Source organism: Parasteatoda tepidariorum, chromosome 3 (assembly GCF_043381705.1).
Source record: "Parasteatoda tepidariorum isolate YZ-2023 chromosome 3, CAS_Ptep_4.0, whole genome shotgun sequence".
Taxonomy (NCBI): Eukaryota; Metazoa; Arthropoda; class Arachnida; order Araneae; family Theridiidae; genus Parasteatoda; species Parasteatoda tepidariorum.
In genome coordinates, this window is record NC_092206.1 from 71,445,175 (window position 1) to 71,460,913 (window position 15,739).

Genomic DNA, 15,739 nt, shown 5'->3' on the forward strand with positions numbered 1-15,739 from the left:
TTGCTGATGAAAAGAACTAAAGTGAAAATGAAATTAAATGAAACATTTCGGAAATATTACTGCATCCCGATAATTCATTATATATTATAATGGATATTTATGGATCAGTTTTAAATATCAAAACATATCATTGAGTCATCCAAACATTGAATTCACATCACAGATAAAATCAGATAAGAACTCCTCTTTTAGAATAACTTATTTGTGAAAGTAACAGCGTAACTGATAAGGACATATGCTTAGTCTTATCACTTATATCTTATCAGCTTTAAGGAGTTCATATCTCCCAAGCATTGCATTGCATTGCGATAAAAAATCAAACCATGGAAACAATGATAGTCATATGAACAACTCTCTTTTATCATATTTGACGTTTCAAACCTGGTATGTAAAAATGTAATGATGATTTTAGAAACCATATTTTTGAAAGTGTGTTTATTTCAGTAATTCGCTTTGTATTTGTTTCTTGAAACAGATGGCAAGTATTCCAAAATACAAGAAAAATGAAAAAAATGCTGATGAATTGTGCGTAAAGTATGAAATTCCTAAATCAATATTCCATAGGGTAGTAAAATATGGAGTGCCAGCTAAGAACGTCAACAAGATCTTCGACAAAGAATGTGTTGTCCAACGGGACTTTTCAAGTAAATTTAAATTTAATTGTTATCCAAATGGCGACTGCAGAAAGAACCGTGACTACGTGTCTTTGAAATTTGAAGAAGATGTAGCAATTAAATCTAGACCTGTATTCCTAACCCTGCATAAATCTACTAAACCGATAGCTTTACTAGCTACTTTTAGCTTGATAGATAATGAAGGAAGTATGAGATTTCCAGAATCTTTCGCTGTTAATTTCAGAGAAGAGAGAATTGACAACAGAGGCTTTGGCTTAAGCAGATACATAAAAAGAAGCACGCTTTTGAAAAATGATGTTTTCCAAGGAGAATATTTAGTCGTTCAGTGTGAAATGAAGTATGAAAGAGAAGAAGATCACTGGACATTACCATACAGCTTCAGGCTTGGCACTCTCTATATTAGAGATAAGAGTGATGGACTGTGGTCAACGCTTCGGGAGAAGTCGCCATTTTTTAATAAAGTAATTAAAGACGGCATGGCTGAGCTACATTCGTTAAGTAACGAAGACATTTGTGCTTTGAATAACCTGTTGACGAGTATAAAGACAAACTCTGATCCGATCTTTAATCATGTTAATGATGTTCTTGATCTCTATACTTTTGCAGATTATGTTTTACTGTTCGAATATAAGCAAAAGTGCAGTGATTTTTTAAAAGCGCACATGCAGCACGATTTTGTGTTCAACGTTATTGCCATGGCGGATCTCTACGACGATGGTGATTTGAAAGAATATGCCATTAATTATGCTCTGAAGTTCTGGAATAGCAAAGAAATCATAAAAAATTTCAGCATTTTTAAACAAGACAGGCCAGACTTAGCGAGGGAAATTATTGAATATGCAGAAACTGAAAAACCAAGAACAGTGGCAGTTCAAGAAAATAAAATTACAATCGAACAAATTGAAAAAGAGCTGTCAACTAAAATGGTTGTTGAAGATACTAAAGAAGTACCTCTATGGAAATCGTCAACTCAAATTACTGAAGAACTTCCTCTCGAATCATTAAATCAAGCAACTGAAGAAGAACCTGTTCGATATTATGAATTCTATCTGTAGCGAAATCAAACATATGAAGAAGAACTTCCAAGAAAATCAATAATTCGAGTAACTGAAGGAAAACCAGGACGATATTATGAGTTCCATATTTGACCAAATTAAACAACTGAAAAAGAACCAGTGTACGATGTTATAAATTCCATCAATAATCATATAGTTAAACTAAATATAATTCTTCTTAATTGCTAGTAACTGAAAAGTCAATTAGTGGCATATGTATGTGATAGTTACATTTTTTTAAGTGTCTTAAGACAATTAATAGTTTTTTGTAAAGAAACCCAAAACGCAGACTTTCATTAAAATTCTGATGAAAAATCTATTTAGGAAAATTGCTGAATGCAAAATCACTTCAAGTTTTATATATAGTTGTCGTCTCTCACTAATAATGAGAATAATCAAAACACCAATCAGTCTAAAACACATATATATTGTTTAAAAATTCCTCCACTATTACTGACGTCATAAAATTTAAGAAAGTGTACTTGAAAAATCAAATAATTATATATCAAACCTTAATTTGGAAAATAATGGTGATGATATTTTTTAGTACTGATGTTTAGTTGTTTAGTGACTGCTTTCTTATTGGATATGATGCTGAAATCAGATGTATTTTGTCAAGCCTTGAGGAGAATATTTAAAAGCAGGTAATAATTTTTTTTCCCTTTATTTCCATTATTATTTTTTTAAATTTCTATCTGTGTGATTAAGGTAGTTTTTATTTTTGCTTTGTTATCCTAATTTCTAACTTTTATTCTTTTCAACATTTTTACAATTCAGCTTTATTGGAGAAAAAAGAAGAAATAATTTATCTTTCCTTTCGAAGGATGGGGTCGATACAACCCTGATTTTTTTTTCAAAAATTTTGCTTGCATTCCTATTCTGTTGTTTTAACATTACACTTCTTTCTTTTCAGTATTTGAAATTTTTACGAAAAAAAAATTGAACTCAGTTTCAGTTGAGGTTAATCTCTTATATTTGCTTACAATATAAATTTCCTGATGCAAATGACTTACCTCCTGTTTTTGAAGGAAAAATTGAATTTTATTTTAAGAACCAATGAGTTATGCTATAAAAAATTAGGCTTTAGTTTTTAAAATTAGTGAGTTATCTTATGAAATGTTATGAGTTACAGGATTTATTTTCAATTGGAAAAATTCACTTAAATCGACTTCTTAATTAAACCTTTTACTATTAATTTATATGAATAGTGTTAGTCCTATTTCGGGATGAAAAAAATTAAATTTTATTTTAATTGTGATAATTCGCTTGCTTATGTTTCCTAAATAACCTATCTGTTGCAAATGATTTACATCCTGCTGATATCCCTAATCAATTTCTGCGCCAGAGTTTTGAAAAAGTATTTCAAAAGTTTTAATTAATTTTAAGAAAAAGGTTTTTAAATTTTTTAAAGGACGTGAGTGGCATTTATGGTAGAGGTAAATTGAAACTCTCATATAACTACTAATTACTCAGATCCTGATGATTAGTAACCCACTGAAAAGGTGGGCAAAGTTTAGTATTATATTAGTTAGAAGCGTGGGAAAAATATAAAATATTCTCAAAATTTGTCGAATGACTAGTAAAAAAATAAGAATGAAAGTTACAAAACCAGCTTGATTACCTTTCTATTATTTTCTGTTTCCTTCGGCAATGCAACAGGTTTCGGTTGCAAATGGAAGAAAAATTTCGCTAAATAGAAGATAGGATTACCTAATTACAAACATGAGGAAGGAATCGCCAAAATATTGAAATGTGTGCTCCTAATCTTATGAACCTTAATTTTATCAGCTTTAAGTTTCAATTTCAAAAAGTCAAAGTTGTTCTGAGGCAATAAAAAATATCACTATAAAAAATTGATAAGAATATCACTTATTTCTGTATCAGAATCTTTGAAATTTCATTTTCCGAAATAAAAAGCGATGATTTTTGATGCTCGGCACTTTCACTCCTTTCTTAGCGGATTCAGCAATCCTTGATCAGCATTTCATCATTTTTGACACTCATTTTGAGACATCATAAAATCATAAAATCTCATAAGACTATGAAATTATTTATGATTTATTATGAGATTTTAGGCGACATCATAAAATCCCCTAATATTTGAGGTACACATAATTTGAGGCAGTCTCATAATTTCATTCTTCAAAATAAAGAGTGATGATTTTTGATGTTCGGCACTTTCACTCCTTTCTTAGCGGATTCAGCAATCCTTGATCAGTAATTCATCATTTTTGACACTCATTTTGAGACGTCATAAAATCATAAAATATCAAAAGACTATGAAATTATAGATGATTTATTATGAGATTTTCATCATGAGATTTTAGACGGCATCATAAAACCCCATAATATTTGAGGTTCATATAATTTGAGGCAGTCTCACAATTTCATTCTTCGAAATAAAGAACGATGATTTTTGATGTTCGGCACTTTCACACCTTTCTTAGCGGATTTAGCAATCCTTGATCAGTATTTCGTTATGTTTGACAATTATTTCGAGACGAAATCACTTAATATTTGAGGCAATACGAATTTTCATAAATTTTCGAAACTGTTTCCTCACTCATGTGCCATCACAGTGCATTTTGGGTGTTCTCCAGCATTTTTTTTTATTTAAGCAACATAGTGGGAATAAATAATATTGAGGTTGATGCTCCTGTCTGCCGAGCAAGTTTCCCGGGTTCAATTCCTTGCGTTGGCACAGTACTTATTAATCCATATCCTTTTTGTTTTGTGTCGCGTTACCAATTTTAATTTTACGAAATGTTTATTAGTCGGATCATGTTTATGTCATGTTTATCAGTCGGATCAGGAAAAGTTTTTAACGTCTATTTTCATTTTATTAATCTTTTTTTACTTTGTGGTTTTTTTTAGTTTGATTTTCAGAAATGGCTATGATAAATTTATTACTTTAAGATGAAGAATTGGGATTGAGGTTAATCTATGCAGAATTCCTGACTCACTTTAGATAAAAAAAAGCAAAGGAAACTCTACTCAAAATCTTTATTTTACTAATGACCTAGTACTCTTTGAATCGTTAACTATAAAATTACAATATTTAGATTAAAAAGACAAAATGAATTATCTTTTATTTATCTTTATGACAAATTGCATTATCTTTTATTTATCTTTATAAAAGAATAATTGAATGACAATTCCGATATTTTTATCGCACACTCTGATAATGATATCATTAACTCTCTTTAAACCACTGAAAAGTTTTAATTCCAGTTACAGTTAAAATTCTTGAGTTCAGAGTTCTGATTGTCTTTCTTTTGCCTTTTGTACGGCATGGAAATAAATGAACTGTTTCCATGCGATGTCTCATGCACCTACCCCACACATGCACGGGAATTTGAATTAATATTTAAATTTCCCAAAATGAAAGTCAATCAAAAGAATATATTACTACGGTATCAGTCAATAACTGCTAGAATAATTACCTTTAAAGCAAGAGACCGTCTTTCAAATCCCGAACGCTATTTCAAACTTCGATGTTATCCAAATGGAAACTGTAAGAAGAATCATGGATACATATCCTTAAAAGTTGAAGAATCTCTTTCAAAAGTGTTTTATGAACCATGTTCTTTACATGTTACGTTTGCATTGATCGACAACGAAAGAAATTTGAGATTTCCACAATCATTTGTATTGGATTACAAAGAAAAGTCGAATCATAGTAGATTTATCGGCTTTAGTAGATATATAAAAAGGAGCATACTGGTGGACTCGGAGTTTTTTGACACAGATTACTTGCTTGTGCAGTGTGAGGTGAAGTATTGTCGACGAAATAATATTTCGGATGATTGGGTTGATCCATTAATTTGGTCTACACATGAAATCTTGAAGAAATCGGAGGAAATACTAAGTGATAACTCACCGTACTTCCGAAGGTCAATAAATGAAGGTACAGAAGTTTATGCTGAAGGTCAGAATCCTTCTGATGTTCTCAATTTAATTCAAAGTATTTTGATAAACACAGATCAAGCCTTAGAGAATATAAATAGTGCTTTTGATTTATATAGTTTTGCGGATTATACTTTGATGTCCGATGTAAAGCAAAACTGCAGTGATTATTTAAAGAAAAATATGAAACCTGAAATGGTATTTCCTCTTATTTGCTTTGCGGATATGCACAGTGATGATGATTTGAAAAAGTTTGTATGCAAATATGTAGCTCAGCACTGGAATAATAAAATTGTTTTAAAGAATTTTAATATTTTGAGATTGAAAAGACTAGATTTAGCGCAGGAGATACTCGATTTTAGAAAGAGTGAAGAGCTAACACCAAGAAAATTGGCAACCAATGGAAGTAAAGAAGTGCTTTCAAAGGAAATGACACCAAGCGACTTATATATCCCGGAAACTGAAGTGTCATCAGAAGAAACTTCACAAACTGGTAATAAAAATGTTGGACTTAGTTTTGAATTTTATCAGTGATAGACTCATTCTATTCATTCAGAATTTTTATAAAAATGTTGGACTTAGTTTTGAATTTTATCAGTAATAGACTCATTCTATTCATTCAGAATTTTTATGAAAATGTTGGACTTAGTTTTGAATTTTACCACAAATAGACTCATTCACTATTTATGAATTTTATCACTAATAGACTAATACATTCATTCAGAATTTTTATAAATATGTTGGATTTAGTTTTGAATTTTATCAGTAACAGACTCATTCTATTCATTGACAACCAAACTGTCATATGTAAGTGGAATGCAACATTTAGGTACATTTAATTTGGAAATCTTTTGATAATAATCCTTCTTAAAAGATATAAATGTACAAAAATGTAATGGAAAAAGTGTAGTTTGCGGAGCGATAGAGAAAATATATATATACCTTACAAACACATTAAATGCTTTATTATACAAAAGCTATTTAGTTATTTGCTCTTAAAGTATTACATATATTAATACCTTTATTAAACAAAGAATATCTTTAAATTTATCGGAAAATTGTTGAAGAAAATCTAATGATTTAGAGAAATACTAGGGAAGATGTGACCCTCATTACTACATTTTTCTAAATTTTTTTCTCACAAATTTGTTTAATAGAAAAGAATGCGTCATATATATGTTAGAGAAGTTTTACTTTTACCTTTTGAAGCAGAATTTCTACTAAATATATGTTTCATACTTGTTTATTATTGTTTATTAATTTAGCTCAAAATAAGCGAAAAATATATTATATTTAGCAAATCAATAATTTATAGCTATGAAAAATACTGGTGTCTTTTTCTGCGTTAAAGATGGAATCATCTTCCAAACAAGGCTCATTTCCTAATAATAATTTTTCAATATCACTTATTTGCAGTTATTTAGGTCTAAGAGAAACAATCATTTATATCATTAAAGTTTCTTTAATTTACGAAATCAATTATTGGAAATTTTTTAAATCCGAATGAAAAAAAAAATTCAACTGCTTTTTTAGTTTTTATATTTTAGCACAAATATGATTCCTATAACCTAATGGGCATTTCTTAGTATCTATTAGAATGTTTTTAATAATTAAAAAAAATTTGAAATATATTTTTGCTTGTAAGTAGAGTGTCAGAGAAAATATATATAAAAGGGTCATCATTATCCCATCTGCTTTAAAAAGGAGAGGAAAAGTTTAAGAGGACAATAGAATGCTAATAAAATCCATCTATTTTGCTTAACCTAATTGCCTCTTGATTATATTAGTATTTTAGTTTTCAAATAATTCGAAATATACCAAATTTGTCATTTTTGCATAATATGCATGCCAATGCTGCATTAAATATCTATGTAACAGAATCTTACACTTCAAAGAAATGATAAAGAAAATAATATTTTTGCTACTGATGAGGTAAATTGCTTTTCAAATTGAAATATGATTGAAGCTTTTATGCCTGATTGTCTTAAATCTATATGGGTGATTCTCACGAAACATGACAATTCGGACCAAAAAATTTTTTTCAAATTTAAAGTCTTCAAAATAATCTAAATTTTTTTTGTATACTTCTTTAGCTACACTTATTAATATCTTATAGACAGCAGAGTAGTTTATTGACATTTGCTAAATAAAATATAAAATACAAAAAAATAAAATAGAAATTCACCAAATCTTGAATGCCAGGAAAATGACATATTACCTTAGAAGTTTAAAAAACAGTCATTTTAAGTTAATAGTAAGTATCTCAACTTAAGCCTTTATGTTAGATGGACCATAAATTCCTTAAATTAATTCTTTTTATCCACTGTAGAAAGAAACAAAAAAAATTTTGCTGTTGATATGTACAGAATAAAATTGTGTATAATAATCAATCATTAAATAAATAAATAACTTTGATTACATCCAAGCATATTACAATCATACATAAACTTGGCATTAGGATTATATTTGCTTTCCCTCTTTACAGTATTAGCAGTTAGAATGAATTTTTGGTAACACTTCAATGTCCTGGCATTCATAAACCAGGAAAATGACAGCCAGGATAATGACAAATTCGGCGTTTTATATACTTATAAAATGCCGATCTATATACTTATACTTTATATACTTATATATACTTATATATACTTATATATACTTATATATACTTATATATATACTTATATATACTTATATATACTAATATATACTTATACTTTATATACTTATACTTTAATTTTATATTGGCATATAACTTTACTTCAATTTAAGATTTCGGCCGAAGACGATTATATTCTGCAGAAAACAACAGTATTTCTTAAAATAACACAGATAAATCTATGTAGTTTTTGTTATTAATGTTTTCAAGAAGCCAGGAAAATGACAGCATTAAAACCTACTCCCCTTGAAAAATTTTTTGAAATAGATTTTGAGCCAGAAAATTGGTTCTTTATTTATGCAACAAGACTCAGATAGGAGGATATCTAATCAATCTATTAACATAAGATATTGATCCCTGCGCTATCCATTTTTGTTATAAATCACTAAATAAAAGTAGCCAGGAAAATGACAGATTTTCATGGGACAAACAAATTACTGACAAAAAAAATTATTTTAAACGAAGTTTCAGTAAACAATACCCTCTGCGTATATTCTAGAAATGCTTACATAGGATAAGATAAAAAAATTAGATTTTGAAAAATGTATGGGAAGTTTTGAAGCTAGTTATTATTGGAAATATTGTTTGGGACATGCCAGGATAATGACAATTTGATATTCAATTAAATTTACAAAACAGTCAATGGTAGTGCAAAGTCATTTCAAAATGCTAACAGCAATGCTATTTATTAATTTTTTTAAATAAAAGCTCTTTCAGTATTATAGTATTAGATGATGGAGCAAGGGACAGTGAATTGTCAGGCTTCGTGAGAATCACCCATATACAAATGTTGTTTTTTAAGTAAGAAAATAAAAACCAAACAAAAGGAAATTTTCAAGAAGCAAATTTATTTTCGGATTCTATGTACGTTTCTCGCTTTTTTTTTCAGCATAGTTGCCCCGTTTGTTAAAACACATATCATACCTTGCACATAGATTTAAAGTACCCTCTTCACACAAACTTGCCGCCTGCTCCGTTAACCAAGAGGTCACGGTCGTTTTCTCATATTCGTCATCATTGAAGTGATTGCTACCAAAATGATGTCTGAAATATCAGAAAAGATGAATATCACTCTGCGCAATGTCTGGGCTGTAGAGAGGGATGGTCCAAAACTTCCCAACTAAAAGAGTCCAATTAAGCTGGGATCTGAGTAGCGGAGAGTCATTGTCCGCTACATTAGTTCCGTTACATTAAATCTACTCAGATTGATGCCACCATTTTTGGTTATTTTCTCTTATTCATTTACTCCTTTAAAAATTTCACTTACTTTGTTCTTCCATCAAGCTCTTTAATTGCGTCGGTGCATGCTTTTCAGCTTTTAGCACGATTTCGTATTATTTCTCAGTGCTGATTTATACATTCTTTATTTATTTTTTATTCACCCTGTGTGAAGAATTCGGGTATTCAGCTAGTAATATATTTTTTTTTCTAATTACAGACAATTTTTTTTTATATTTTCAGGCTATCATGGGCATCATGCATACTTTAGCTATTTCAAATTGCAATAACTTTCAAAACGATATTAAAATAGCGTTAATAAACTTGTTGCCAGCAAGCAAGCAAAGAAAGTTATAAGTACGAGCACGTTTAGTAAGCTAAATATGGACGTTTTAGGGTTTAGGCAACATTATACGGGAAACATGAGAATTTTGACAAAAGTTATATTTTGATCACAGTACTGTCTAATTTAATTTCCTTAGCTCAAACCTCCTCATAGTGGATTAAATAACTATCCAGTAAGAAAGATTTGACCATATTCATGCACAATTAAAAAACTTAATGAGAATAGTTTACGATTTAAGTAAGAAAACCTGATGTAAACAGAAGCCAGACATTATAAGCATTCTAAGTAATTTCCGACATTCCAAGAAAGTTCGTTTACCTTTGCGCAGTGTACATTCTAAGAAATTTCCGTAAAATTCGGAAGTTGGTCGTTGATTTATATGGTCAGTGTCATTCTTTGAGGAAAAAAATCCAGTACGTGTAATTGCAACGGAAAATTTAGAAAAAATCACATTTAATTTATGCCGTTATTGTACAAAGCTTTCTAATAATTTCGTGAGTACCCCTTTTATACTGTGGTTACAGCATCTAACTACAAACACATAGATCCCAGGTTAAAACCGAGCTAGCGTTTACGAGCATCTTTCTCGCATTCCTCGCGATGGTGACCATGGACAACAAATTCGCAACTCTCTCACTCCTTGACGGATGGTACTTCAATACACTATTTCGCTTCATTCCATGGTACGCTTTTATTCCACAAACAAGTCGCCTGAGCCTCAAGCAACGTCAAGGCTCCAAATTGAATATAACTTTTACGAACATAACGCTAATTTACTGTCAGTAACCATATATTTATGATAAAATATGTTTAGGCTTGCCAGTATTTTTATGTTCATGATAGCTTTACGGATATAAATCCATTCTTACAATCAGTTGCTGGAACACTCTTTGCTGGTCACTGCCCGTAATCCAGCTGTAAAAGTATTTAGTGCGTTAGCTGAGTTTTTGACATAACGAAAGTAAGGATTTGAAAACAATCGAAGTATAAACCTTCATGACTTTATTTTGATGAAAACTTAGTGAGCTAATGTTCTCTTTTAAGCTATTATATAAGATATTTTACATTGGAACAAACTATGATAGACATGACTTCCTTTTGTTTCATCCTCACAATTAGAAATGCTAAAAAACTAATTTCCAGATTGTATTCCATAAACGTACACAAAATAAATATTAATAAGCTTAGCTATTCTAATAAAATTTCATAATAAACTTCAAGATAAAGTCATGTAAAGAAATTTTTACGGTTAAACTTTCAGCATTAAGTCTTCCCATCAATGTAGCAACTAACATACTCTTAGTTCAAAATGCGTAAAAAAGCAGTATGAAGGACTTGCGTATTCTGAAACTTTTCTATGCATTAAAACACGCCTTTTCTTCCGAAATAAGGTGGTGATTGAGGTGATTTAATATAAATATTTATAAGCTTAGCTATTTGGCCATTTAAAATTATTTCATTATAGACTGCAGGAAAAAGTCATTGAAAAAAATAATTTTCATGGTAACACTTTCAGAATTAAGTCTTCTCACCAACTTTCAATGTAGCAATTAATATACTGTAAGTTAAAAACGTGCCAAACAAATGGAGTATGAAAGACTTGTGAATTCTGACCATTTTCCATACAGTAAAACACGTCTTTTCGTTAGAAATAAGTTGATAAGTGCGGCTGTTTATTTGCAGAGACAAAAGCAATTTTGGTGGTAAATGCAGTAGAGATCGGCATTTTTCACCAGAATCAGCCATTGCTGATGCACACGCAACAGTCAATATAAGGATCAAAAATTCATACAGTGCCAATGTCGCAGAATGAATGGATATTGCAATATCCATTATATATTTATATTCTAAAGAAAACAAAAATAGCAAAGAATTGCCAATATGCACAAGCATTGGCAGTGATATAACGTCATCACTTCGTCTTAAATTCAATGTAATAGAGGCGAATAATTTTGCCAACATTTCTATCTCTTCATCAGTCTTAGCATGTTTTAAATGCTCATATAAGATTTCAAATATAATAGTATAATTTCTGCATAAAAATGTATAATATGTAAAAAAACATCCAGACAGGCCTACAGTCTGAATCGCGTGGTACAGGGGTAATACGAGAAGCATAACTTCTGAAATGTATGGAACATTTTGAAATGAGTTAAAATCATTTAATATGAATGCTTCCATGTAGAAGATGATTATTTGAAACAATAGAAATGTAATTACCATTGATATGCATATAACAGAGGTTCGAGACAAACGCTGAATGTCTTGTTTTCTAAATAAAGACTCAAATTTTACAGTGCTTTTCATCATGTGATATAAATGAGAAGATTTTTTAACAAGAGTTATTCTGAATACTAAACCTGTAACTAGCATCAAAAAATGAACAACTGATTTTCTTGTAATTTCCTTCGAAAAATAATATGCCGCAAACAAATACAAGCCATACACTATTATAACAATAGTCCATGAATATGACATAATTTGTCCGGCCAGTTTAAACGAAACTGAACTTCTCCTTTGCGAACATAATCTGATACCTAAAACACAAAACAATATCAAAATCGGAGAAAATACTGCTGTCTTCATAATATCTGTGTATCTAAAATTTTTCTGAACTTATGAGCTTCAATTACAGATACCAATTGCGAAACAAAAGTTAAGTTTATTAATCTTTGTTTTGATTGTAACTATTAGCGATGCAACAATCTGTATTTTCGGAATTAATTATTATAATTAGCAAATGCTAAATAGACTGAAATAAGCAAATGGCTCTTAAAATTTTTATAACTAATTTAAATTTAACCATTTCTACGAACTGTAATGTGTTTTTTTAAGGTTAAGGCTGATGAAAGATGCTGTAAAAATGTAAATTTATATGGTGCTGAGATATTTAAGTTTGGTTTCACAAATATTAATAAATGTTCATATGCAACTACATATGTTGCTGTGATATTTTCAGTTAAGGTTTTCCTCTCTCTCTGCAATAATATTAATTAATCGGTCCCAGCTGTAATTGAATCTTGATACATAGGTTAATTTTTACCAACTCTTTAATATAAATAACATATGGGTAATATATGTATAAGTTCAGTTATATTAATAATTATATCAATCATCTCTGTTATATTAATAATTGCTCATTTACAATCGCAGTCGAATCGTGCTTAGTGATTTTTTTACAATCTCTTCTATAATCCTTATAACATAGATACATATAGTGTCAAGATGTGTAATTTAAGGATCAACAATCTCTATTAAAGTAATCACTCACTTACAAAAATGATTGAATCATGATATGTAAGTTAATTTTTACTAATCTCTTCAACAATCCTCATATAAATAGCACATTTGGTGCCATAATATGTAATTTAAAGTTTAGCACACTTTGCTATAATACTAATTACTCAGTAATAGCCATGACCACGTTGTGATGTAAAACTTAATTTCTTCCATTCTCTTAAATAATTCTAATGATGTAGTCATAAATAGTTTTAAGATGTGTAAGTAAAAGTTTACCAATCTATACTATATTATTAATTACTCAGTTGCAGCTATGATCCAGTCGTGATTAGTTAATTTTTAGCAATTTATTCTGTAATCCTAATAGCATAGTTACATATGGTGTCAAAATGAGTAAGTTAAGGTTCGCCAATCACTATTAAAAATAATTACTCACTCACAGCAATAATCGAGTCATGATATGTAAGTAAGTTTTAACAATCATTCCTATAATCGGAATGATATATTTTTCACACACATTGCCAAAATGTGTCTACCAATGTGTTAAGGTTTATAAATCTTTGCTATAGTACTAATTACTCAGTCATTGCCCTAAACACGTCGTCTTACAAAGATTAATTTCTTCCATTCGCTTTCATTATTCTAATAATGTAGTCACAGATAGAACTGATCTCTGCTTTATTAATAACTGGACATTCACTGTAAAAGTCGAGTCATGATATATAAAATACTTTTTAATAATATCTTCTATAATCTTTATAATATATTTTCATACGGTGCAAAATGCGTAAGTTAAGGTTTACCAATCTATTCCCTAGCATTAATTATTCAGTCACAGTCGAAACCACTTCGTGATATGAAGGTTAATTTCTTCCAATCTCTTACATAGTCATTATCAGTCAAAAACTCAATATAGATTACAAAAGTTACAAATAGAAAACTTTTGCATTCATAAAACAAATTTTGCAAGTTGAAAATGGAAGTTAAAAAATTTAGTAACAAAACAAATGAAATTGTGGAAGAACACAATCACACTAAATACCATATCTAAAAATTATCTTCTTTGCGTGTCTAACAAAAAAAGTATAGCTGCGTGACGGAATAAATTTCAATCGAACACTGCCATAACGATATTTGAAAAATTCCCTTCTCACGAATTAATAATAATATGTACGAATAAGTTGATAACGATATCTAAATTAATAAAAAGGTGTCGAAGTGTTAGGAAGCAATGGAAAAGTAATTGAATGAGTTTCATTTTCATTCTTATCTATTCACTATCATTTCATAAATGAAATCAAAAGAAAACATCTTACTGAAGTGAAAGAGAAAAAGTATTGATTTCTATGAAAGAAATATGCTTATTGTAATATCATAATGTAAAAATATCATTAATGGTTAATGGGAAATTTTATATTTTGGACTACAAAAGTTTGAATTATTTTTTATTTTTTAAACCATTTTAAAAGTACTTCAAAAATTTAAGTATTTAAGAAAAAATTCATTGAATGAACTATTGATTTCTATGAAAGAAATATCTTTATTGTAATATCATAATGTAAAAAATATCATTAATGGTTAATGGGAATTGTATATTGTGGGTTACAAAAGATTGAATTATTTTTCATCTTTTAAACAGTTTTAAAAGTACTTCCAAAATTAACGCATTTAATAAAAAATTCATCAAATAAATTAATTCCCTATAAATAATTTCAATGCTAAGTGCTTTTAGTTTTTTTTTTTTTTAATATAAAATAAACGTTACAGAGGACTTCAAACTACTACATTAAACTACTGTAACATAGTGGATCACTAATTTAAATGGAAATTTTTTTCCATGCACGAAACTTACTTATTTCTTTTTAAGAAAAATAAAGAAATCTAAACTTTAAGAAACTGATAAAAGAGAGCCAAGGATACAATGATTAAAAGTGAATTTGTCTCCCTATCTCTCTCTCTTACAAAATCAGCTTATAAATTATAAGTCTTATCTCTTATAAATTATAAGATCCACTTCCATTATTTTGGGCATTCAACTTAATGTTACTTTATGCTTTGTGGCTCAAAAATTCTAAGACTTAGAAACTCAAAATTACGAAATTGTGATGAAAAATGTACAAGAAATTTGATGGAAGGAAAATTATCAGAATGGGGAAGAATATGATTCGATTGTTAGACATTTATTTAAACCTCTATTTTAAATAAACAATAGAAGTGAAACAAGAGAAGTAATAGAGATTATTACTATTCTATTTGGTGGAAGGTACAGGAATGCAAAGGGTAGAACTACTAAGAAATTTATGGTAATTTTTTGGTAAGATCATTTTGGTAATTTTACCGCGATATTTAAGAGCACGGTATAAAAATAATGTTGGAGTGGTTTGTTATTCCTCTGAATACATTAAATTAACAGAATTAAGTTTTGGTCGTGTGTTGCAACAGATATTTTCTTTTCAGATAACGTAAGTGTCATCATCCATGCATATAATTATGGAATCTGTATATAAGGCATGTATTGTTGTAAGTATGTGTACTTGTCTTGTCTCTTCACTATGTCGCTTCACTTCGTTGTTGTTTCCGGTGATGTACCAAAATTTTTGTTAAGCTGTATTTATAGTTAATATCTTCAGTTGTACGCTGTATCGAGATGGTATTGTGTGAAATAAAGAAATGTTTAAATCTT

At 29.3% G+C, this 15,739-nt stretch overlaps 2 protein-coding genes across 3 annotated transcripts in view; both read left to right on the top strand.

Moving 5' to 3' along the window:
- The first annotated feature begins 295 nt into the window (after positions 1-295).
- Positions 296-15,739, top strand: part of LOC107445427 (zinc finger protein 488) — a 114,105-nt gene continuing 98,661 nt past the window's right edge. Inside the window, exons 1-2 of one of the 2 annotated variants that reach the window (XM_071178835.1) lie at positions 342-2,334; positions 15,514-15,576. The gene's annotated coding sequence lies outside the window, so the exon portion shown is untranslated. Of the gene's footprint in view, positions 2,335-15,513; positions 15,577-15,739 lie in introns of both variants that reach the window. The other variant, XM_071178836.1, reaches the window with a different exon arrangement.
- On the top strand, positions 5,072-6,130 carry LOC139425265 (uncharacterized). Its single transcript, XM_071179224.1, has one exon. The coding sequence runs from the start codon at positions 5,072-5,074 to the stop codon at positions 6,128-6,130; it is 1,059 nt and encodes a 352-aa protein (XP_071035325.1).